At 42.5% G+C, this 25,835-nt stretch overlaps 1 protein-coding gene across 1 annotated transcript in view; it reads left to right on the plus strand.

The window, feature by feature from the left end:
- The first annotated feature begins 6,001 nt into the window (after positions 1-6,001).
- Positions 6,002-25,835, plus strand: part of adck1 (aarF domain containing kinase 1) — a 173,812-nt gene continuing 153,978 nt past the window's right edge. The window contains exons 1-2 of the mRNA XM_071365126.1: positions 6,002-6,127; positions 24,627-24,772. Coding sequence (XP_071221227.1) covers positions 24,635-24,772 — 138 coding nt within the window. The 5' untranslated portion in view covers positions 6,002-6,127; positions 24,627-24,634. The remainder of the gene's footprint in view (positions 6,128-24,626; positions 24,773-25,835) is intronic.

Raw genomic sequence — 25,835 nt, forward strand, 5'->3', positions numbered from 1 at the left:
GGCCTTCAATCAATGTAGATGCAGGAGAGGTCACCCACTCCGGCGATGGACTGGACAGGGAAGACATGGAGGACTCTGGGGAGGAAAGTGCATCTCGGCTGGCGGAGGATTCAAGCGATTACTCCGAGCTCTGGACATCGGATGGAAAGTCAGAACCAGAAGAACCTTGTTTGCTTGAGGAAAATGACCTGGGAAGCACCTCTGAGATCCTGGAGCTGATTCCTTCAAACCCTCCGCTGATCAATGATCTAAGGCCAGAGCCACTGTTAGTCACCATGGCCCCTAGCCCAGTGGCAGGTCGCACAAGGGCGGGGAGGGTAGTAAAACCAGTCAAGAGACTAATTGAGTCAATCCACCAGAAGGTGCAAGTTTAACATAGTACAGAGATAAGATTTAGTACAGAATTACCGTTTTTTAAGGCTAAGAAGGTAGGTATAGTGTAAGAGGCACTATGCATCTAGGGGCAGTTGAAGGCCTGACCAACGTTCACTTGCCCTGAACCCTATGAGTAGCTTTGAGCTGGATTCAGAATTATGCCTTGAGCTTGGTAGGTCCTTTTGTTCAGTTTTACAAGGTTGGTGAAATTCAGGAGGGGTGAATGTAACAGTTGTTAAAGTACTGTGTGAATTTCACCAGGTTCATATATTAATATGGCATGTTGATTTGTTATTATGCATGCCTGCATCCTGGGAGTAGGGGAGTGTGTACTTACGGTATGCCCTGCGTGCTCGTGCTTAAATCATTTTGATGCACTATGAGAGGTAGGCACGCTTTTTCTGTCGTCTTCAGAAAAGTTTGATCCTTTTAAGCACAAAGTCATACACACAGTGTTTCGTTCATGAATAACGTTGTATATTTAGAGGTTACTCATAAGTGGATGGTATTGTTAAGATGCACTTGTAATTGTACTTTTTAGGATGATATCCACATTGTGAATTCAACATGTTATTAATAGCTAGCTAAGGTATTAGCAGGCTCTTGTATGTGTGAACGATGGCTAGCTCCTCGAATGATCCCAGTCCCTTGTATTGTGCATCTGTTGTAGAAAGAGGCGATGATTCGCAGAACATATGTGCTCTACAAGTGTTTTATTTTCTTTTGGATGCAGGTATGTGGTTTTATCTATGTAAAATATGTTATGTATAATAAGGAGAGGCTGTACTAATTTTTGTATTCAAAAATCATTTTGATGCACTATGAGAGAAAGAGGCGACGATTCGCAGAACATATGTGCTCTACAAATGTTTTATTTTCCTTTGGATGCAGATGCAGGATGCAGAGAGTGAATTCTGCTTGATTAAAACTATCTGATCTCCAAAGTCCACGTCTATAGTCTTAATCAACCACACACAACGCAGAGTTACAGCGGTGCAGTACAGCACCGGTTACACTTGCAGAGCCACTGGGGATGCTAAACAATGTTCAGACCACTCTTGCCAGGCTGGGTAGAGCTCTAGAGCAGTGATGCCAACTAAGCAATTTTGTTGCTAGATTTAGCAACTCTTCAGACTACCCTGGCAACTTTTTTTTCAAACAGCACCTAGCAACAAATTTAGCTACTTTTTAAAATGTATTTGGAACTTTTAGCAACTTTTGAAAGTGACTCAAATGCTAAAATTCACGCATTTTCCCTCTAAATGACACAAAAACGTTTTTCTCTGTCACACACTTAGTCACAACACACATGCCTGGCTGCAAAAGTGCATTGTGAGTGATGTCAGCAGCAGGCGCTCAGCTCGTGCACAGGCAGCAGCAATTTCAGCAAATTGCAAATCATTGTTGGCTGACTGCAGCATCAGTAGTACGGATTCGACGAGCCAAACCCAATGAATATAGTTGGTCACGAATGTTTGATCTTGAACATGTTTGATCTTGAACAGAACTTACATCATCAATCAACATGTCTCAATCAAAATTGTACAGCCAGAAGTACAGAAAAGAGTGGGAGTCTGTACCTGAACAAATGTCAAATCATATTTTTCGCCGAGATGGCCAGGCAATTTGAGTAACGTTATTGTGTATTCTACATAATGACGCAGTTTTACGTTATCACGCAATGACATCACAACGTCATTTAGCAACTTTTAGCAACAAATCAACCTGCATCTAGCAACTTACCCTGAAAATGAGTTGGCAACACTGATGTAGAGTTGTTTTTTTAGGTAGGACTAAAGGTTTTTAGGCAAATGATCCCAATGAAAACAGAAAACTCCTTAAAAGTGGGAATATGTCAGGCCTATTGGGCCAAAATCAGTATTGGCCTATTGTATAGATGATTGAACAAAAATTAACACAACTTCGAAGAGATCAGATTTTTTGTTTATAAATAATTTGCTACAATGACACACTTAGTTAGCTACCCACGTTGTTCCTTTCTTTTAGCACGTGCACATAGTAAGTACACCATCATGCTTTCGGGATACATTTATTTTCAGATTCCACTTCTTTAGTTGTGGACACTAGATCACTGCACTCCCTCTCTTGCTCTTGGTCCTCATCTTTGTAAGTCACCTTGATTTTGCACCTGTGTGTTTTATCCATTTTTTATGGTAATATTTAGATAAATCCATGACAGTAGCTAAAGCAAGGGGCTATATAGCAGGACACAAGTAAACTACAAATGCATGCTGGGCCAGGCATGCCCTGAGCTCGTGATGTGAGCGCTATATGCAGCGAAATTGGAGAGGCCGAGATGCTCCAGCCTTTGGGAATCTCGCTCTGCTCCTCCCTCCACTCCAGCTCCGCTCACATACTCTGATATAAACATCAAACATGCTGATATTTATTCCAATGTGCATTGTGTTAAAAGCTCAGAGCAATTAGCAAGGGTAAAAGTAAAAAAAAGTGGATGCAATCTGGTATGAAGTATCTGGGGATTATATTGACATCAGAGTTGAATAAGATAGTCAGCATCAATATGCTTCCAGTTCTGCAAAAAAGAAATGGACAAGGGGAAGTTGTGAAATCTTAGTTTATGGGGAAAAGGTTGTTGTTAGGTTGTTCCTAAGTTTAATTATAATTCAATGATGCTACCAATATGCATCCCATCATACATTTTCAAGCAGTGTAATGGTATTGTTAAGATATTATATGGTCAGGGAAAAAAACATGCATCAGTATGCAGAAAATCCATACCCCTAAATAAAGACAAGGGTTAGGCCTCCCAGATGTGGAACTGTACAATGTGGCTTTTGAGCTGTCCAGAATGGCTAAGCACTGGAAGAGAGAGGAGGTTGAGGAGAGATGGGTTACATTGGGAAGTGGTTTGACAGCTCCTTTTGGACCCTTACATATTCTATCCCAAAAAAGAGCCAATCATACAGATATTCAGGGCATCAATTCTACTCCAATCTAGGGCAGTGTGGTTGTCAATACATAAAAGAATCAAAGAGTCTCCACATAGACAAAGATACATTATGCTTTTGTATGATATAATCCTGCTTTTTGTGTGGGGAAACTGTCAATAATGTGGGAAAAATGGGTAAGAGAAAGGTTCATACTTTGGGAGACGTGCACAAGAATGAGGTGTTTTTGTCATTTGAAGAAATGGGAAATAAATATAACCTTTGTGATATTGACCTATGGAGATGTATGCAAATGAAAAGCTGTGTGTCAACACTAGGTGGTGCCATTATGAAAAAGGCAATAATGTAGAATATTTATTTTCTCTACCAGGCTCTGTATGATCAGATTCTTTATGTTACAAACTGCTTAAAAAAATTACGCCTATGAAAACTTGAGAATTGTGTGGCAAAGGGATTTACAATGTGAGCTACATACTGTAAGAAGTAATGGATGTATGTTATTTCAAATATTTGTCAAAATGTCAGACAAGCCAAGGGAAAAAGTATACAATTTAACGTTTTTCAATTCAAAGGTTACATAGGATGGGTTTATCACAGGATGATGCGTGTTGGCGATATGAAGGGGCAAAAGGAACTCTCCTTCATGCACTGTGGGAATGCCCAGATGTGCACCCCCTATGGGACAAAGCATTACAGATGGCATTGGATTGTACCTTGGTCACCAAGACTGTCTGTTGAGTAACAAGTCTGAAACAAGGGGGATTTAAAATATGATGTTTTAGGTATTGTATCAGTGTAAAGGCTGGTCGTGAAACATTGGAAAAGCTCTCATGAGCCCATGTTCACAGAGTGGATGAATATGTTGATAAAAACAACAGTGTATGAAATCATGTTAGAAAAAGGCTGGAGACAAATAATAAATTAATGGCACATAAAATAATAACATGGCTATGAAATAGCATATAATTTACCAGGAAGAAAATGTCCCCATGTATTTGTGTTTTTGTTTTCTTTAATGCGTTGGTTGTTTTGTGTTAAAGATGTTTTTTAATTTTTTAAATGGTCTCAGTTGAGAAGAGGGCCTGATACAGATTGTTAGGAAACTAACTGCAAAGTAAAGGTTGTGTAAATCCCCAGTGAATATCTCTGTGTGTAATCCTCTGCAGTACGCCTCAGCTACAGGCCACCTCCTGCTGAGCAGCGACTGGGTGCAAGAAAAAAAGCCACACTCAACAAAACACTCACCCACGTCCTCGCACAATACCCCAAGCAATTAAGATAAATTCTGTAATGATTTTGTTACTTCATCTTCAGTTTCATTTAACAGCAGGGTAAAAAAAGGGAAATTGTGTGCTTACGGCCTAATTGTACAGTCAATAGCATAAAAAGCATGAAAAGGGTTTGAAAAATCCTACAAAGAGATTGGAACTTGAAGGCAGGGTAGTAGTGAAGAAGGCATGTTCAGTATTTATTCACATGGGAGATGAAAAGAGGGACTTTCAAGACATTGCTATTACTCAGCATGAAAAGTAAGGCCTACAGGAAAAATGTGTGTTAGTTATTGTACTTAACTGTGCTCTCTCTCTTTCGCTCTCTCTCTCTCTCTCTCTCTCTCTCTTTATCTCTCTTTCTCTCTCTCTCTTTCTCTCTCTCCCTCTCTCCCTCTCTCTCTCTTTCCCTCTTGTGTGTGTGTGTGTGTGTGTGTGTGTGTGTGTGTGTGTGTGTGTGTGTGTGTGTGTGTGTGTGTGTGTGTGTGTGTGTGTGTGTGTGTGTGTGTGGGTGTGTGTGTGTGTGTGTGTGTGTGTGTGTGTGTGTGTGTGTGTGTGTGCGAGTGTGTGTGAGAGAGAGAGAGAGAGAGAGAGAGTGAGAGAGGTGTGTATGTGAGAATGAGAGAGGGGAATATCTAACCTCTGTGTGTACTGGATGTGTGTGTGGATGTGTGTATGTGCACATGCTCAAAGGTGAGTTTGTTTCTTTTTGTCCACGCTGCATACACACCTTATCAGCAGCCCTAAACAAAATGGTATTGATGAAGGTAGGTAGGCTATAATCACCTGACAATGTACCATTCAGGAAGCCTCTATACCAAAACAGCATATTTGGATACAGCTTCAAGTAAGGTAAAGTAAGGTAAGGTAAGGTAAAGTTCACATTTCCACATCTACATAACAGCTCAGTAAAGCTTACCAAAATGTTGGGGAAATGTGTGGAACTTTTCCTTGATAATGCCTGATGAACAATACATATTATTAGTTGACATAATCTTATTTTATTGAGTTGCACCAAGTTGCATCAATCTAACTGCTGTGTTGAATATTCATTATCAGTGAAGTTATTAGGATAAACAGTTTTATATAAACGTTGAGCTAGCAAATATGTATTTTTATTATATGCAGTATAGATAATCATTTTATTATGACGTATACAGTAAGTGCTTTGAATTTGTCTCTTCAATCTATTTGAGCTATTTCTATGTAGGAAATGAACACGTCGCTTGCTTTTGACGTATTCGCACGATGTGCTTATTTTTAGTCCTGACCGATTTATCTGAAAAAATATCTATGAGCATTTTGTGAAAAATAACAGAAGTGATTTGCAAATACTAGTGCATTAAACCCCCCAAAAAGTATTTCACATAATTACAACAATAAACGTTGTTAAATTCCTATAAATCTAGCTGTTGTTTCAGAACTCAAGACTTCAACCCCCATAATGCGTATGGGCTTTAGTTTAATCGAAACTATAAACAAGTGACGGGTTGAGAGGTCGAAGCGAGAAACCGGTTGAATGACAGCACGGTTGTACGTTTGGCTGTGATTAAGGTAAAACATCTTACCGACATACAAAGTACTGGTTTTCAGTTATCCGATAGCTAGTTATGAATTATATTATTTCACCTAACGGATATGTTTGTTAGAACAGTGCTAGCTGTCTTGTTCCCTAACGCATGTTACAAAACGTCTTGCATAAGTGAATGCCATACTCTGTGTCTCACCACAGTCACTGTTCCGTTATATTACACAGAAACCGATACTGGAAGTATTGAAATGTTCATTGATGTAGTCGATAGAATAAATAGCTGTGGCTCAGGTTGATGCCGCTGTCATCTACTGCGTGACTGTGACCAGTGATGTAGCTCGTGGTAAAAAAGATTGGTAAACTATCAACTCGAGATAAGACGAACAACTACCTATATAAACCAAGACATTACATTTTTTTTAAACTGTTTGATTGCACGGATTCTTTTTTGTTGTTGTGTTTGTGTTGCTTTACTGTCCAAATCAAATGCCTGGATAGCCTCTCTGTCTGCTTGTTTTCGCTCTTGCTTTGCTTACTGCATTACAGCCTGCCTCTGACTCACCAACCTGGTCTCAGAGCATTTTGTATTATTCTGTATGTAAATCCGAGCCACTCCATTTAGTATGATATGCTACGTTTTGTATGGTATGTATTAATTTGTGGATGTCCGTCACCCATTTTGTATGTTATGAATTGCAATTTGTATTATGTTACAAATTTGATAAACATAGAATACTGTATGTATACTGCAAAACTTATGATATGTTACGAATTCTAGCTAGGTGGCTAACGTTAGCTAGGTGGCGACTGTTACACAAGCCTACCAGACGAGTTAAATAACAGACAAGCTAAATAACTTCTATGCTCGCTTTGAGGCAAGTAACACTGAAACATGCATGTTCCGGATGACTGTGTGATCACGCTCTCCGCAGCCTATGTGAGTAAGACCTTTAAACAGGTCAACATTCACAAGGCCACAGGGCCAGATGGATTACCAGGACGTGTACTCTGAGCATGCGCTGACCAACTGACATTCTCAAACTGTCCCTGACTGAGTCTGTATTACCAACATGTTTCAAACAGACCACCATAGTCCCTGTGCCCAAGAACACTAAGTTAACCTGCCAAAATGACTACCGACCCGTAGCACGACTACGACCCGTAGCATCTGTAGCCATGAAGTGCTTTGAAAGGCTGGTCATGGCTCACATCAACACCATTATCCCAGAAAACCTAGACCCACTTTGGAAACCGCCCGAACAGATCCACAGATGATGCAATCTCTATTGCACTCCACGCTGCCTTTCCCACCTGGACAAAAGGGACACCTATGTGAGAATGCTATTAATTGACTACAGCTCAGCGTTCAACACTATAGTGCCCTCAAAGCTTATCACTAAGCTAAAGACCCTGGGACTAAACACCTCCCTCTGCAACTGGATCCTGGACTTCTTGACGGCCGCCCCCAGGTGGTGAGGGTAGGTAATAACACATCTGCCACGCTGATCCTCAACAAGGGGGCCCCTCAGGGGTGCCTGCTCAGTTCCCTCCTGTACTCCCTGTTCACTCATGACTGCATCTCCAGGCAAGACTCCAACACCGTTAAGTTTGCAGATGACACGACAGTGGTAGGCCTGATCACCGACAACAATAAGACCGCCTATAGTGAGGAGTTCAGAGACCTAGCAGTGTGGTGCCAGGATAACAATCTCTACCTCAACGTGATCAAGACAAATGAGATGATTGTGGACTACTGGAAAAGGATGACTGAGCATGCCCCCATTCTCATTGACAGGGCTGTAGTGGAGCAGGTTGAGAGCTTCAAGTTCCTTGGTGTCCACATCACCAACAAACTGTCATGGTCCAAACATACCAAGACAGTCAAAGAGAGCATGACAAAACCTATTCCCCCTCAGGATACTGAGAGGATTTGGCATGAGTCCACAGATCCTCAAAAGGTTCTACAGCTGCACCATCGAGAGCATCCTGACTGGTTGCGTCACTGCCTGGTATGGCAACTGGTCGGCCTCCGACCGCAAGGCACTACAGAGGGTAGTGCGTACGGCCATGTACATCACTGGGGCCAAGCTTCCTGCCATCCAGGACCTTTATACCAGGCGGTGTCAGAGGAAGGCACTAAAAATTGTCAAAGACTCCAGCCACTCTGGTCATAGACTGTTCTGTCTGCTTACACATGGCAAGCGGTACCGGATCGCAAAGTCTAGGTCATAAATAAAGGCTTCTTAACAGCTTCTACCCCCAAGCCATAAGACTCTTGAACAGCTAATCAAATGGCTACCCAGACTATTTGCATTTCCCCCCCTTTTATGCTGTTGCTACTCTGTTAATTATCTAATTGACTCATATACCGGTACGCTGTATATAGCCTTGCTACTGTTATTTTACTGCCAATCTTATTTTTTTACTTAACACTTATTTTTCTTAACTGCTTTGTTGGTTATAGGGCTAATAAGTAAGAATTTCACTGTAAGGTCTGCACCTGCAGTATTTGGCGCATTTGACAAATACAATTTATATTTGATGATATTGGCCAGGTGATGAGAGGTGCGTGGATTCCTCTAGATGTGACCCTTGGCATTCAGGCCATATCGTTCAATCTTGGTTTTGTCAGACCAGAGAATCTTGTTTCCTATTGTCAGAGTCCTTTAGGCGCCTTCTGGTAAACTCCAAGCGTCCTGTCATGTGCCTTTTTACTGAGGAGTGGCATCCGTCTGGCCACTCTACCATCAATTCTTGATTGGTGGAGTGCTGCAGAGATGGTTGTCCTTCTGGAAGTGTCTCCCATCTCCATAGAGGAACTCTAGAACTTTGTCAGAGTGACCATCGGGTTCTTGGTCACCTCCCTGTCGAAGCCCCTTCTCCCCCGATTTGCTCAGTTTGGCCATGCGACCAGCTCTAGGAAGAGTCTTGGTGGTTCCAAACTTCTTCCATGTAAGAATGATGGAGCCCACGGTGTTCTTGGGGAACTTCAATGCTGCAAAAAAATGTTTGGTACCCTTCCCCAGACACAATCCTGTCTCGGAGCTCTATGGACATTTCCTTTGACCTCATGGCTTGGTTTTTGAGCTGACATGCACTGTCAACTGTGTGACTTTATATAGACAGGTGTGCCTTTCCAAATCATGTCCCATCAATTGAATTTACACCACAGATGTAGAAACCTCTCAAAGATATTCATCTGAGCTCAATTTCGAGTCTCATAGCAAAGGGTCTGAATACTTAAGTAAATAAGGTATTTCTGTTTTAATATTTTTGCAAACAGTTCTAAAAACCCATGTTTGCTTTGTCATTAAGGGGTTTTGTGTGTAGATTGAGGAAATGTTTTATTTAATCCATTTTAGAATAAGGCTGTAACAAAATATGGAAAAAGTGAAGGGGTCTGAATACTTTACGAATGCACATGTTTTTGAAATGTATTGGGAGGTCATATTTCAGATCACATCTCAAGTGACCTCTTATGAATATTCCAATAATTCCTTCCCTAGTACTTTTAGGTGATGAGGCTCTCTTGCCAACTACAAGTCAATTATAAAGATGCATTTGTTAAATTAGCAATTTATAGCTGATTAATTGTATAACTCTTAATTGGAAGAGTAATTCCCCTCCGAACAAACAAATGTTGCAAAGGAAGGTGTCCTCGTACATTCCGTGTGAAAGGATAACATACAATATACGGAAGAAACATTCTGTGTTTGGGGAGACTTCATAGACCTACTAGATTCTGCTGTATAGAGTGTGTGCAATATGGGGGACTTCATAGACCTACTAGATTCTGCTGTATAGAGTGTGTGCAATATGGGGAGACTTCATAGACCTACTAGATTCTGCTGTATAGAGTGTGTGCAATATGGGGAGACTTCATAGACCTACTAGATTCTGCTGTATAGAGTGTGTGCAATATGGGGAGACTTCATAGACCTACTAGATTCTGCTGTATAGAGTGTGTGCAATATGGGGAGACTTCATAGACCTACTAGATTCTGCTGTATAGAGTGTGTGCAATATGGGGAGACTTCATAGACCTACTAGATTCTGCTGTATAGAGTGTGTGCAATATGGGGAGACTTCATAGACCTACTAGATTCTGCTGTATAGAGTGTGTGCAATATGGGGAGACTTCATAGACCTACTAGATTCTGCTGTATAGAGTGTGTGCAATATGGGGAGACTTCATAGACCTACTAGATTCTGCTGTATAGAGTGTGTGCAATATGGGGAGACTTCATAGACCTACTAGATTCTGCTGTATAGAGTGTGTGCAATATGGGGAGACTTCATAGACCTACTAGATTCTGCTGTATAGAGTGTGTGCAATATGGGGTGACTTTTGATGTGGGGTTTTAAATATATATTTTTTCTTCTATAAGTTGGATCGGTTGATTTGTAATAAGTGATGTATCTAAAACCTTATTCATATGTAAATACGATCTGAGCGCTCTATGTAAATGTTATGCAGCTCTATTTTGTAAAAAAAATTCTCACTGCAATTTTTGTATGTAGGCTTGTCTGAGTTAGTACTGGGGGAATAGTGATCTGAGGGGACTGGGGAAAGGATGGGAGGGAGCCCTATGTGCAGTAAGAGTTCTAGGCACTCAGGGATGGGGATATACAACAAGAACAACTAGTTCCTATGTCTATGTACACTACCGTTCAAAAGTTTGGGGTCACTTAAAAAATGTCCTTGTTTTTGAAAGAAAAGCATTTTTTTTGTCCATTTAAAATAACATCAAATTGATCAGAAATACAGTGGAGAGACGTTGTAAATGACTATTGTAGCTGGAAATGGCAGATTTTTATCTGCCTAGAAGGCCAGCATCCCGGAGTCGCCTCTTTACTGTTGACATTGAGACTGGTGTTTTGCAGGTACTATTTAATGAAGCTGCCAGTTGAGGACTTGAGGTGTCTGTTTCTCAAGCTAGACACTCTAATGTACTTGTCCTCTTGCTCAGTTGTGCACCGGGGCCTCCCACTCCTCTTTCTATTCTGGTTAGAGACAGTTTGCGCTGTTCTGTGAAGGTAGTAGTACACAGCGTTGTATGAGATCTTCAGGTTCTTGGCAATTTCTCGCATGGAATAGCCTTCATTTCTAAGAACAAGAATAGACTGACGAGTTTAAAAAGTAAGTACTATGTTTCGGGCCATTTTGAGCCTGTAATCAAACTCACAAATGCTGACACTCCAGATACTGAAATCGTCTAAAGAAGGCCAGTTTTATTGCTTCTTTAATCAGAACAACAGTTTTCAGCTGTGCTAACATAATTGCAAAAGGGTTTTCTAATGATCAATTAGCCTTTTTAAAATGATAAACTTGGATTAGCTAACACAACGTGCCATTGGAACACAGGAGTGATGGTTGTTGATGGGCCTCTGTATGCCTATGTAGATATTCCATAAAAAATCTGCTGTTTCCAGCTACAATAGTCATTTACAACATTAACAATGTCTGAACTGTATTTCTGATCATTTTGATGTTATTTTAATGGACAAAATGTGCTTTTCTTTCAAAACAAGGACATTTCAGAGTGACCCCAAACAACATGTACAGTGGGGAGAACAAGTATTTGATACACTGCCGATTTTGCAGGTTTTCCTACTTACAAAGCATGTAGAGGTCTGTAATTTTTTATCATAGGTACACTTCAACTGTGAGAGACGGAATCTAAAACAAAAATCCAGAAAATCACATTGTATGATTTTTAAATAATTAATTTGCATTTTATTGCATGACATAAGTATTTGATCACCTACCAACCAGTAAGAATTCCGGCTCTCACAGACCTGTTAGTTTTTCTTTAAGAAGCCCTCCTGTTCTCCACTCATTACCTGTATTAACTGCACCTGTTTGAACTCGTTACCTGTATAAAAGACACCTGTCCACACACTCAATCAAACAGATTCCAACCTCTCCACAATGGCCAAGACCAGAGAGCTGTGTAAGGACATCAGGGATAAAATTGTAGACCTGCACAAGGCTGGGATGGGCTACAGGACAATAGGCAAGCAGCTTGGTGAGAAGGAAACAACTGTTGGCGCAATTATTAGAAAATGGAAGAAGTTCAAGATGACGGTCAATCACCCTCGGTCTGGGGCTCCATGCAAGATTTCACCTCGTGGGGCATCAATGATCATGAGGAAGGTGAGGGATCAGCCCAGAACTACACGGCAGGACCTGGTCAATGACCTGAAGAGAGCTGGGACCACAGTCTCAAAGAAAACCATTAGTAACACACTACGCCGTCATGGATTAAAATCCTGCAGCGCACGCAAGGTCCCCCTGCTTAAGCCAGTGCATGTCCAGGCCCGTCTGAAGTTTGCCAATGACCATCTGGATGATCCAGAGGAGGAATGGGAGAAGGTCATGTGGTCTGATGAGACAAAAATAGAGCTTTTTGGTCTAACTCCACTCGCCGTGTTTGGAGGAAGAAGAAGTATGAGTACAACCCCAAGAACACCATCCCAACCGTGAAGCATGGAGGTGGAAACATCATTCTTTGGGGATGCTTTTCTGCAAAGGGGACAGGACGACTGCACCGTATTGAGGGGAGGATGGATGGGGCCATGTATCGCGAGATCTTGGCCAACAACCTCCTTCCCTCAGTAAGAGCATTGAAGATGGGTCGTGGCTGGGTCTTCCAGCATGACAACGACACGAAGCACACAGCCATTGCAACTAAGGAGTGGCTCCGTAAGAAGCATCTCAAGGTCCTGGAGTGGCCTAGCCAGTCTCCAGACCTGAACCCAATAGAAAATCTTTGGAGGGAGCTGAAAGTCCGTATTGCCCAGCGACAGCCCCGAAACCTGAAGGATCTGGAGAAGATCTGTAGGGAGAAGTGGGCCAAAATCCCTGCTGCAGTGTGTGCAAACCTAGTCAAGAACTACAGGAAACGTATGATCTCTGTAATTGCAAACAAAGGTTTCTGTACCAAATATTAAGTTCTGCTTTTCTGATGTATCAAATACTTATGTCATGCAATAAAATGCAAATTAATTACTTAAAAATCATACAATGTGATTTTCTGGATTTTTGTTTTAGATTCCGTCTCTCATAGTTGAAGTGTACCTATGATAAAAATTACAGACCTCTACATGCTTTGTAAGTAGGAAAACCTGCAAAATCGGCAGTGTATCAAATACTTGTTCTCCCCACTGTATGTGTACATACATACATACATACATACAGTTGAAGTAAGAAGTTTACATACACCTTAGCCAAATGCATTTAAACTCAGTTTTTCACAATTCCTGACATTTAATCAAGAAAACATTCCCTGTCTTAGATCAGTTAGGATCACCACTTTATTTTAAGAATGTGAAATGTCAGAATAATAGTGTAGAGAGTGATTTATTTCAGCTTTTATTTATTTCATCACATTCCCAGTGGGTCAGAAGTTTACATGTACTCAATTAGTACTTGGTAGCATCGCCTTTAAATTGTTTAACTTGGGTCAAACGTTTCAGGTAGCCCTCCATAAGCTCCACACAATAAGTTGGGTGAATTTTTGGCCCATTCCTCCTACAGAGCTGGTGTAACTGAGTCATGCTTTTTCAGTTCTGCCCACAAATTTCCTATAGGATTGAGGTCAGGGCTTTGTGATGGCCACTCCAATACCTTGACTTTGTTGTCCTTAAGCCATTTTGCCACAACTTTGGAAGTATGCTTGGGGTCATTGTCCATTTGGAAGACCCATTTGCGACCAAGCTTTAACTTACTGACTGATGTCTTGAGATGTTGCTTCAATATATCCACACAATGTTCCTTCCTCATGACGCCATCTATTTTGTGAAGTGCACCAGTCCCTCCTGCAGCAAAGCACCCCCACAACATGATGCTACCACCCCCATGCTTCACGGTTGGGATGGTGTTCTTCAACTTACAAGCGTCCTCCAAACATAACGATGGTCATTATGGCCAAGCATTTCTATTTTTGTTTCATCAGACTAGAGGACATTTCTCAAAAAAAAAGTAAAACTTTTGTCCCCATGTGCAGTTGCAAACCGTAGTCTGGCTGTTTTTTGGCGGTTTTGGAGCAGTGGCTTCTTCCTTGCTGAGCGGCCTTTCAGGTTATGTGGATATAGATACTTTTGTACCTGTTTCCTCCAGCATCTTCAAGGTTTTTTGCTGTTGTTCTGGGATTGATGTGCACTTTTCGCACTAAAGTACGTTCATTTCTAGGAGACCGAATGCATCTCCTTCCTAAGCGGAATGATGGCGCGTGGTCCCATGGTGTTTATACTTGCGTACTATTGTTTGTTCAGATGAACGTGGTACCTTCAGGCGTTTGGAAATTGCTCCCGTGGATGAACCAGACTTGGAGGTCTACAATTTGTTTTCTGATGTCTTGTCTAATATCTTTTGATTTTCCCATGATGTCAAGCAAAGAGGCACTGAGTTTGAAGGTAGCCCTTGAAATACATCCACAGGTACACCTCCAATTGACTCAAATGATGTCAATTAGCCTATCAGAAGCTTCTAAAATCATGACATAATTTTCTGGAATTTTCCAAGCTGTTGAAAGGCACAGTCAACTTAGTGTATATAAACTTCTGACCCACTGGATTTGTGATACAGTGAAATAATTTGTCTGTAAACAATTGTTGGAAAAATTACTTGTGTCACAAAGTAGATGTCCTAACCAACTTGCCAAAACTATAGTTTGTTAACAAGAAATTTGTGGAGTGGTTGAAAAACGAGTTTTAATGACTCCAACCTAAGTGTATGTAAACTTCCGACTTCAACTGTATGTATGATATATATTAGTTAAATCTGTGTCTCCATTGGCCTGGGCTATTATTTGCATTCAAGACCAGTTTCTTTTCATTGCTCTGTTTGTCAGAGTAGCTACTCATTCCGGTCATTTGTGTGGTACGAAAATAGATTCTGCTAATGTCTTCTGTCGTGTAAAATAACAGAATTGCATGAAATGCATTTTATTAAAGGCTAAAATATTTTCCCCTATGTGGTGAAATCCTAAAAACAGCTCTGCCCAATTGTAGGTTATGTCACTAGGCAAATGCGATTTCATAGAAGCATGCAATGTTTTATTATAACCGAGTGGCTGCGGAACAGAAAAATCAATAGAAATTAAGCTTCTGTGCATGTATATATTCTATACTTTATATGCGTGGAGAACAGGCTACTCAGGCTAATGGTGCTCGTTTAATGAAGTTAGATCAAAGCAGAGTCAATGTTTGCAAGATCACATAATGATAGTATTCTACAGAACCCAAAATATTATAGCATCGTTTAATGTTACTGTTTGACAACCATCTGCTCTAAAATTCTCTCACTTTACATCACCCGAAACAACACTGTAGGACACTTGAAAAACTAAGATCTAAATTAATATCTCCATGAAACTGATTTCAGATCAATGGTTGGGATGCAGATGCTGCATGGACGTTTCACCGTTTAAAACTTTGTACAGAACTAATAGAATGACAAATGCCAGAGTTCTGCTGACCACACCCCCTTGGTGTGACGCAATTGAAACGGTAAAACCAGGCTTTTTCCCAGAGACATGCAATTTCACCCTTGAGGTAGATAATGTGTTGATTTCCCTACCAAACAAGGCAAGTGAATCAGATGGTGTCACTTATGAGACTTTAAAGGCCACAAGGCCCCAGCCCTCTCATGCATATCTTCAATGCCTGTCTGATTAATGGAAAGGTACCTGACTCATGGCTGGGTGTTCTTATCCACGGAATACTAAAAAACACAATGTTCCAGATAATCCATCTATACTGAACAATAATATAAACGCAACAATTTCAAAGATTTGACTAAGTTACAGTTCATAGAAGGGAAGGGTGATCCCGCAGGTGAAGAAGCCGAATGTGGAGTTCCTGGGCAGGCGTTGTTACAACGTGGCCTGCGGTTGTGGGGCCAGTTGGACGTACTGCCAATTTCTCTAAAGTGACATTGGAGCTGGGTTATGGTAGAGAAATGTACATTTAAATTCTCTGGCAATCAGCTCTGTTGGACATCCCTGCAGTCCGCATGCCAATTGCACGCTCCCTCAACTTGAGACATCTGTGGCATTGTGTTGTGTGACAAAACTGCCTTTTTATTGTCCCCAGCACAAGGTGCACCTGTGATCATGCTGTTTAATCAGCTTCTTGTTATGCCACACATGTCCGGTGGATGGATTATCTTGGTGAAGGAGAAATGCGCACAACATTTGAGAGAAATAAGCTTTTTTCAAAATGGGGACCAACACTATACATGTTGCATTTTATATTTTTGTTCTGTATACATGGAGAGACAATTCCCTCTTTCCCTTTGTCTGTAAAGTGTTCACGGAATGCTTGCTCGCCCACATACTACCATGGCTTTTAGATACAGGCATTCTCTCTCCCAAACAAAAGGCATAGACAGACAGAATGAATGAGCATGTTTTCTGCATTAAAAACGAATTGATGGCTCAAAGCATGAATCGGCAAAGTTTTACACTGTTTTTGGACTTCAGAGATGCCTTTTGGTACTTTATCGCATAGTGTAATCGATGCACTTGAGGAAATACGAATGCTTCAGCCTTATGTGGACATCATATCCCATGTGTACGAAGGTTCTTTTCTCCAAGTTATATGTGGGAAGCAGCTGACTGAACCAATCCCTCTCTGGGTTGGCATAAAAACAGGCTGCCCATGGAGTGCTGTTTACTACATCCTAGCCATCAACCAGTGGCTGAAATGGCTATGCCAGTGTGCCCGAGCCCATGTGTGGTGACCGAACCCAGTGCAGGGGTATGATGACGATGATGACGTTCAGATCTCCTGCAGAGAGGAGCATGTTCTCAACAATATGCTCTCTTGCACAGATTACTTTTTGTAATGGTCTGGGCAGGAAATTAGACACAATGTGCAGTGTATGAAAGACGCAGTGGAGGCAACCGCTGGAACAAGCCCCCAACACTAGTGTTCTCTCGGCATGAAACATTACAGCTATCATGAACGTGAGTTAAATGTTGCTAGCGAGTGGGGGGGAACAAGTTGAGGAGCTTGTCCATGAGTATTCAACCAGGCTTGAAATGATTGACATTTCCCCTCTGCCTGTGGTCATGAAGCTAGACGCTGTGAGAGAGGTGTCCTAGCAAAGATTCAACATCTGCTTGCCGATGTGCACATACCAAGTAGGTTCTGAGTGAAATTAATAACAACATCGTTCAAGCGGTGAGAAAGTGGCTGTGCTTAAACGCACACACCACGCGTGACGTTCTCTTCCTGAGCCCAAGAGAGGGGGTTTGTGTGTCCCGACTGTTGAGTGGATTTACACTGCTACCAGACTGACTCACCTGTTGAACATGCTCAACAGAGACGATGCGACAGTTGGGGAATTAGCCAGAGCCTCCCTCCTTCTGGACCAACGGAAGGGGAATGTGCCACTGACAATGAGGACAACTTCCTGGGCTTCAGGAGGAAGACCAATTGGACACTCGTGCTGCGGTTTTTGGAGTCTGGTCAGACTGGCCGGACCCGTGCAACCGGAGCTCAGATGGGCATGAACTGATACGCAAACTGAGCCAGTGACTGCCTCTGATGCATTTGTGGCAGACCTCTGTGTTTTTTTATTTATTTTTTATTTAACCTTTATTTAACCAGGTAGGCAAATTGAGAACACGTTCTCATTTACAATTGCGACCTGGCCAAGATAAAGCAAAGCAGTTCGACACATACAACAACACATAGTTACACATGGAGTAAAACAAACATATAGTCAATAATACAGTGAAAAAAAAATAATAATAAGTCTATATACAATGTGAGCAAGTGAGGTGAGATAAGGGAGGTGAAGGCAAACAAATATATGTATAAATAAATAAAAATATAAAAGGCCATGGAGGCGAAGTGAATACACAGCAAGTAAAATAAAAACTAAAAACACTGGAATGGTTGGTTTGCAGTGGAAGAAAGCGCAAAGTAGAGACAGAAATAATGGGGTGCAAAGGAGCAAAATAAATTAATAAATAAATACAGTAGGTAAAGAGGTAGTTGTTTGGGCTAAATTGTAGATGGGTTATGTACAGGTGCAGTAATATATGAGCTGCTCTGACAGCTGGTGCTTAAAGCTAGTGAGGGAGATAGGTGTTTCCAGTTTCAGAGATTTTTGTAGTTCGTTCCAGTCATTGGCAGCAGAGAACTGGAAGGAGAGGCGTCCAAAGGAAGAATTGGTTTTGGGGGTGACTAGAGAGATATACCTGCTGGAGCGCGTGCTACAGGTAGGTGCTGCTATGGTGACCAGCGAGCTGAGATAAGGGGGGACTTTACCTAGCAGGGTCTTGTAGATGACCTGGAACCAGTGGGTTTGGCGACGAGTATGAAGCGAGGGCCAGCCAACGAGAGTGTACAGGTCGCAGTGGTGGGTAGTATATGGGGCTTTGGTGACAAAACGGATGGCACTGTGATAGACTGCATCCAATTTATTGAGTAGGGTTTTGGAGGCTATTTTGTAAATGACATCACCGAAGTCGAGGATTGGTAGGATGGTCAGTTTTACAAGGGTATGTTTGGCAGCATGAGTAAAGGATGCTTTGTTGCGGAATAGGAAGCCAATTCTAGATTTGACTTTGGATTGGAGATGTTTGATGTGAGTCTGGAAGGAGAGTTTACAGTCTAACCAGACACCTAGGTATTTGTAGTTGTCCACATATTCTAAGTCAGAGCCGTCCAAAGTAGTGATGTTGGACAGGCGGGCAGGAGCAGGCAGCGATCGGTTGAAGAGCATGCATTTGGTTTTACTTGTATTTAAGAGCAGTTGGAGGCCACGGAAGGAGAGTTGTATGGCATTGAAGCTCGCCTGGAGGGTTGTTAACACAGTGTCAAAAGAAGGGCCAGAAGTATACAGAATAGTGTCGTCTGCGTAGAGGTGGATCAGAGAATCACCAGCAGCAAGAGCGACATCATTGATGTAAACAGAGAAGAGAGTCGGTCCAAGAATTGAACCCTGTGGCACCCCCATAGAGACTGCCAGAGGCCCGGACAACAGACCCTCCGATTTGACACACTGAACTCGATCAGAGAAGTAGTTGGTGAACCAGGCGAGGCAATCATTAGAGAAACCAAGGCTGTCGAGTCTGCCAATGAGGATGTGGTGATTGACAGAGTCAAAAGCCTTGGCCAGGTCAATGAATACGGCTGCACAGTATTGTTTCCTATCGATGGCGGTTACGATATCGTTTATGACCTTGAGCGTGGCTGAGGTGCACCCATGACCAGCTCTGAAACCAGATTGCATAGCGGAGAAGGTGTGGTGGGATTCGAAATGGTCGGTAATCTGTTTGTTGACTTGGCTTTCGAAGACCTTAGAAAGGCAGGGTAGGATAGATATAGGTCTGTAGCAGTTAGGGTCAAGGGTGTCCCCCCCTTTGAAGAGGGGGATAACCGCAGCTGCTTTCCAATCTTTGGGGATCTCAGACGACACGAAAGAGAGGTTGAAGAGGCTAGTAATAGGGGTGGCAACAATTTCAGCAGATAGTTTTAGAAAGAAAGGGTCCAGATTATCTAGCCCGGCTGATTTGTAAGGGTCCAGATTTTGCAGCTCATTTAGAACATCAGCTGACTGTATTTGGGAGAAAGAGAAATGGGGAAGGCTTGGGCGAGTAGCAGAGGGGAGGGCAGTGCTGTTGTCCGGGGTAGGGGTAGCCAGGTGGAAAGCATGGCCAGCCGTAGAAAAATGCTTATTGAAATTCTCAATTATAGTGGATTTGTCGGTGGTGACAGTGTTTCCTATCTTCAGAGCGGTTGGAAGCTGGGAGGAGGTGTTCTTATTCTCCATGGACTTTACGGTGTCCCAGAACTTTTTTGAATTAGTGTTGCAGGAAGCAAATTTCTGCTTGAAAAAGCTAGCCTTGGCTGTTCTAACTGCCTGTGTATATTGGTTTCTGGCTTCCCTGAAAAGTTGCACATCACGGGGGCTGTTCGATGCTAATGCAGAACGCCATAGGATGTTTTTCTGTTGGTTAAGGGCAGTCAGGTCAGGAGAGAACCAAGGGCTATATCTGTTCCTGGTTCTAAATTTCTTGAATGGGGCATGCTTATTCAAGATGGTGAGGAAGGCATTTTTAAAAAAATGACCAGGCATCCTCTACTGACGGGATGAGATCAATATCCTTCCAGGATACCCCGGCCAGGTCGATTAGAAAGGCCTGCTCGCTGAAGTGTTTCAGGGAGCGTTTGACAGTGATGAGTGGAGGTCGTTTGACCGCTGACCCATTACGGATGCAGGCAATGAGGCAGTGATCGCTGAGATCTTGGTTGAAAACAGCAGAGGTGTATTTGGAGGGCAAGTTTGTTAGGATGATATCTATGAGGGTACCCGTGTTTACGGAATTGGGGTGGTACCTGGTAGGTTCATTGATAATTTGTGTGAGATTGAGGGCATCAAGCTTAGATTGTAGGGTGGCTGGGGTGTTGAGCATGTTCAAATTTAGGTCGCCTAGCAGCACGAGCTCTGAAGATAGATGGGGGGCAATCAGTTCACATATAGTGTCCAGAGCACAGCTGGGGGCAGAGGGTGGTCTATAGCAGGCGGCAACGGTGAGAGACTTGTTTTTAGAGAGGTGGATTTTTAAAAGTAGAAGTTCAAATTGTTTGGGAACAGACCTGGATAGTATAACAGAACTCTGCAGGCAGTCTTTGCAGTAGATTGCAACACCGCCCCCTTTGGCCGTTCTATCTTGTCTGAAAATCTTGTAATTGGGGATGAAAATGTCTGAATTTTTGGTGGTCTTTCTAAGCCAGGATTCAGACACGGCTAAAACATCCGGGTTGGCAGAGTGTGCTAAAGCAGTGAACAAAACAAACTTAGGGAGGAGGCTTCTAATGTTAACATGCATGAAGCCAAGGCTATTACGGTTACAGAAGTCATCAAAAGAGAGCGCCTGGGGAATAGGAGTGGAGCCAGGTACTGCAGGGCCTGGATTCACCTCTACATCACCAGAGGAACAGAGGAGGAGTAGGATAAGGGTACGGCTAAAAGCTATGAGAATTGGTCGCCTAGAGCTACTAGAGCAGAGAGTAAAAGGAAGTTTCTGGGGGCGATAAAATAGTTTAAAGGAATAATGTACAGACAAAGGTATGGTAGGATGTGAATACAGTGGAGGTAAACCTAGGTATTGAGTGATGATGAGAGAGATATTGTCTCTAGAAACATCATTGAAACCAGGTGATGTCATCGCATATGTGGGTGGTGGAACTGAGAGGTTGGATATGGTATAGAGAGCAGGGCTAGAATCTCTACAGTGAAATAAGCCAATAAACACTAACCAGAACAGCAATGGACAAGGCATATTTGCATTAAGGAGAGGCATGCTAATCGAGTGATCAATAAGGGTCCAGTGAGTAGAGGTTGGTTGGGGTCGTGGCGATCCAGACAGCTGGCCGGGTATATGGCTATCGGTAGCAGCATAGGATGGAGGTCTGTTTGTAGATACCTCGTGCGTTTCCGTCGGTAGGTTAGTGGGGTTCCGTGTAGTGGGGTTCCGTGTGGTAGAGGGGATCAATCCAAATTGGCAAAATAGATATAGTGACCCAAGGAAAAAAATAAAAATAATAATAATAATAATAATAATAGTTGTCCGATATACTTGTTCAGATAGCAGCCGATAAGACAGCTAACGATTAGCGGGCCTCAGATGAGCGTTCAGGTAACGTCGGGACGGAGGTGCCAGTTGGATAAATCCCTCGGGCAGATAACGTCGGCAGTCAGTCGCGGCAGTCAGTCGTGAAGGCCCGGTGGGGTTCCGTATCTGCAGCAGCAACAAAAGAAACGGGTCCGGATGGTGATGGAACTCCTCAGCTGGCTAGCTCCAGAATGATTTGAGTTTGCTCCGGGGTCGACGTAAGCCAATAGTCACACGGTTTGCAGCTAGCTAGCTGCGAAATCAAGGTGCAAGTGTCCAGAGCCTGCGGCTGGAATCCGGGGAAACTGAGAGAAAAAAAGTCCCGGAATGCTCCGGTCCGAGTCGCGTTGCACAAAAGTGCCGGTAGATTATCGAGCTAAAGGAATAGCTGATGACCACTAAACGTGGGCAGCTGAAACACCAACGCTAGCCAGCAAACCGGCTAATTTCGGGGCAGCTACAGATTAGCTTCTGGCTAGCTATCGGAGTAGCTTCTGGTTAGCTTTCAGGCTAGCTTCTGAATTAGCCCCTGGCTAGCTTCCACGATGGATTTTCAGATTGAGGTAAATAATACTTTTTGTAATTGGTGAAGCGGGTTGCAGGAAAGCTTTTGCAGGAAAGCTTTTGTAGTTGAGTTCTTGGATAATAAAATAAATAAAAGATATGCGAAGAAAGGTGTAAATATATATATATACAGGACACGACAATACGGAACAGAAAAAGACGTCTGAACTGCTAAGCCACCTTGGATCCAGTGTTGTGGAGGCTTCTGTCACCCATGACGGAACATCTCCTCCTACATCAGGGAAAACACTCCTCGGTATCAGACTGATGCAGCTATGGCAACACTGGCCTAAGTATGCAGGGGAAACTTGCTGCTCCAGACTGTGACACCTCTGTCTCCCATTCCATGTACTGTACCAGAATGCTGCCATTGGCGAGGATGTTCTCACCTCTACTGTTAAGCCGAGGCTGCAAGTTCTACCAACAAAATATAATCTAGCACTCTTGTACCCTGCAAACCATGACCCATTTTGTATTCTTCATGAGTCAAATGTAATGGATTCTGTTTCCCTTGTTGTGAATGGTTGCTGTTCATACAAGGTTTTGTACATTGTTAGACATGACTGCCTTGTCGACCTGATAGACAGCGAGGTAGTCTCACCAACAGCACACATTTATAAACATTCTTGTGGTTAAGAGGATGATTTAATGTTGCTGATGATGCGTTTTCCTGTGTGCCAAATATGCCAGATGTTGTTGGGGGGAGGCCAGAAGGAGGTGCTCATTTGACGGCTGCATGGAGCAGGTCTTTGCCGACACGTTTCTTAAATACCAGCCCCTCGTGGCACGCTTGGACAGCCTCGGGTGTAGGTGCAAGCTGGTTGCACCGATATTTGGACGCGTACATTGGCTTACAGTGCGTGGCCTCCAGATTGCGGGCCTGCCAAAAACTAGGGCTGCTCTGTTTCAGCTTTTGTGGGCACCCTAGCTGTTTGGAGAAGGAGGTGCTTTGACTGCAATGCATACATGGACGTTTGGAATGTTTTTTTTGTGTCCTTTTTTTATGTCAATTTGAGAAGTGGATTCAAATGAAGTATTTAAAATGTGTGCGCTCAACATAAGACTGGCTTCATGCTCGTGTCTCTTCCACATGTCACTCAATGCCAGCCTGCTTGTGCTCATTTGAAGTATGACAGTGGTGACTATTGCTTGAAACACTGGAGTTGTTAAAGAAATCTATGTATTTATATGCAGTAGCTGCTACATTCAGTGACCGGGTATTGAAGACTGTCCTCTTCAAGCTACAGTAGTTGAATACTTGAATATTAGTTAATATTTAGAAACGCCACTTTGCATCTTGTTTACATCTCTCCCCACCTAGTCTTTTTCAAAGCTACTTTACATGAAAGTACCCTTTTGTGTTTGAAACTTTTGTAAACGCTGTTTGTTTATTAGTTGAAGGTTTGAAAGTGCGAAGGGTTTGGAAATGGTTTATATACAGTAAATACTGAACAAAAATATAAATTCAACATGCAACAATTTCAAATATTTGATTGAGTTACAGTTCATATGAGAAAATCTGTCAAATTTGAAAAATTCATTAGGTCCTAATCTATGGATTTCACATGACTGGGAAAACAGATATGCATCTGTTGGTCACAGATGCATAAAAAAAAAAATGGGCCTCAGAATCTCAACACGGTATTCCTGTGCGTTCAAATTTCCATTGATAAAATGCAATTGCTTTCGTTGTTCGTAGCTTTTGCCTGCCCATACCATAACCCCACCGTCACCATGGGGCACTGTGTTCACAATGTTGATATCCGCAAACCGCTCGCCCACACGATGCAATACACGTGGTCTGCGGTTGTGAGGCCGTTAGGACGAACTGCCAAATTTTCCAAAATGACGTTGGAAGGCGGCTTATGGTAGAGAAATTAACATTCAGTTCTTTGGCAACCGCTTTGGTGAACATTCCTGCAGTCAGCATGCCAATTGCACGCTCCCTCAACTTGAGACCTCTGTTGCGTTGTGACAAAACAAATTTTAGAGAGGCCTTTTATCGTCCCAAGCACAAGGGGCACCTGTGTAATGATCATGCTGTTTAATCAGCTTCTTGATATGCCACATCTGTCAGGTGGCTGGATTATCTTGGCAAAGGATAAACGCTCACTAACAGGGATGTAAACAAATTTGCTTTTCATGTGTTAGGAACATTTCTGGGTTCTTTTAATTTCAGCTCATGAAACATGGGACCAACACTTTACATGTTGCGTTTATACTTTTGTTCAGTGTGTACTTCATCAACTGTATTTCTTTATTATTAGTTGAGTATACCAGAGTGTAATATTGTTGGACCATATTTTCCTCGCTCCCCCAGTGCCTCCAATGGCTGGCCGGCTGCTGAAAGTGTCGTCTTTTGCAACGGCAGTGGTGGCGTCGTCAGGCTTCTACCTCTACTACAACAACAAACAACTGGACCCCAATGACATCAGCCTGGTCCGCTTCGGGCGGGCCGCAGCTACGGTCAGTACACAACCACACAGACCCTACTGTAGGGCCACAGCACATAACCATGAGTACACAAACACATCAGTCTGGTCAGTATAGTATACCAACCACACAAACTAGGGTTGTAAAAACTAGGCCTATAGGTTATGCCTACGTGGCAGTGTATGCCTCTTGAGTGAATCTTATCTGAAAAAACATTTAAGGGCTATTCAGTTAAAACAACTAGAACCTATGCGCACGTTGCAATTAAATTCCAATCTTAATTGCCGCATTTCAAACGATCCTTTTGTGAAGCGCAGCCGGGAACTAGTTCTGTACGATGGTGAGTGGTGGGGTCGATAAGCCAATGGAATTCTCCATTGTTTAAATCTCCAGTTTGGGAACATTTTGTCTTCCAAGTATATTACAATGAGGATGGACAGAAAGAATGTCTCCACTGCTCAAATAGAATACAGTGCATTCGGAAAGTATTCAGACCGCTTGACTTTTTCCCCACATTTTTTTAAGTTGCAGCCATTTTCTGAAATTGATTAAATACACAATTTTCCTCATCAATCTACACACAATACCCCATAATGACAAAGCGATAACAGGTTTTTACTAAATGTTTGCAAATGTATAACAAAAATTAAAACAGGGGGCCTCTCGAGTGGCACAGCTAGAGATCCTGGTTCGAGTTCAGGCTCGGTCACAGTCGGCCGCGACCGGGAGACCCATGGGGCGGCACAAAATCGACCTTCGCCTCTCCTGAGTCTGTACAGGAGTTGCAGCGATGGGACAAGACCGTAACTACCAATTTGATATCACGAAATTGAAAACAATAAAATAAATACCGAAATACCTTTTTATTTACATACGTTTTCAGACCGTTTGATGAGACTCAAAATTGAGCTCAGGTGCATCCTATTTCCATTGATTGTCCTTAAGATGTTTCTACGATTTGATTGGAGTCCATCTGTGGTAAATTCAATTGATTGGACATAATTTGGAAAGGCACACACCTGTCAATATAAGGTCCCACAGTTGACAGTGCATGTCAGAGCCAAAACCAAGCCATGAGGTCGAAGGAATTGTCCGT

This window comes from Salvelinus alpinus, chromosome 25 (genome assembly GCF_045679555.1).
Source record: "Salvelinus alpinus chromosome 25, SLU_Salpinus.1, whole genome shotgun sequence".
Lineage (NCBI taxonomy): Eukaryota > Metazoa > Chordata > Actinopteri > Salmoniformes > Salmonidae > Salvelinus > Salvelinus alpinus.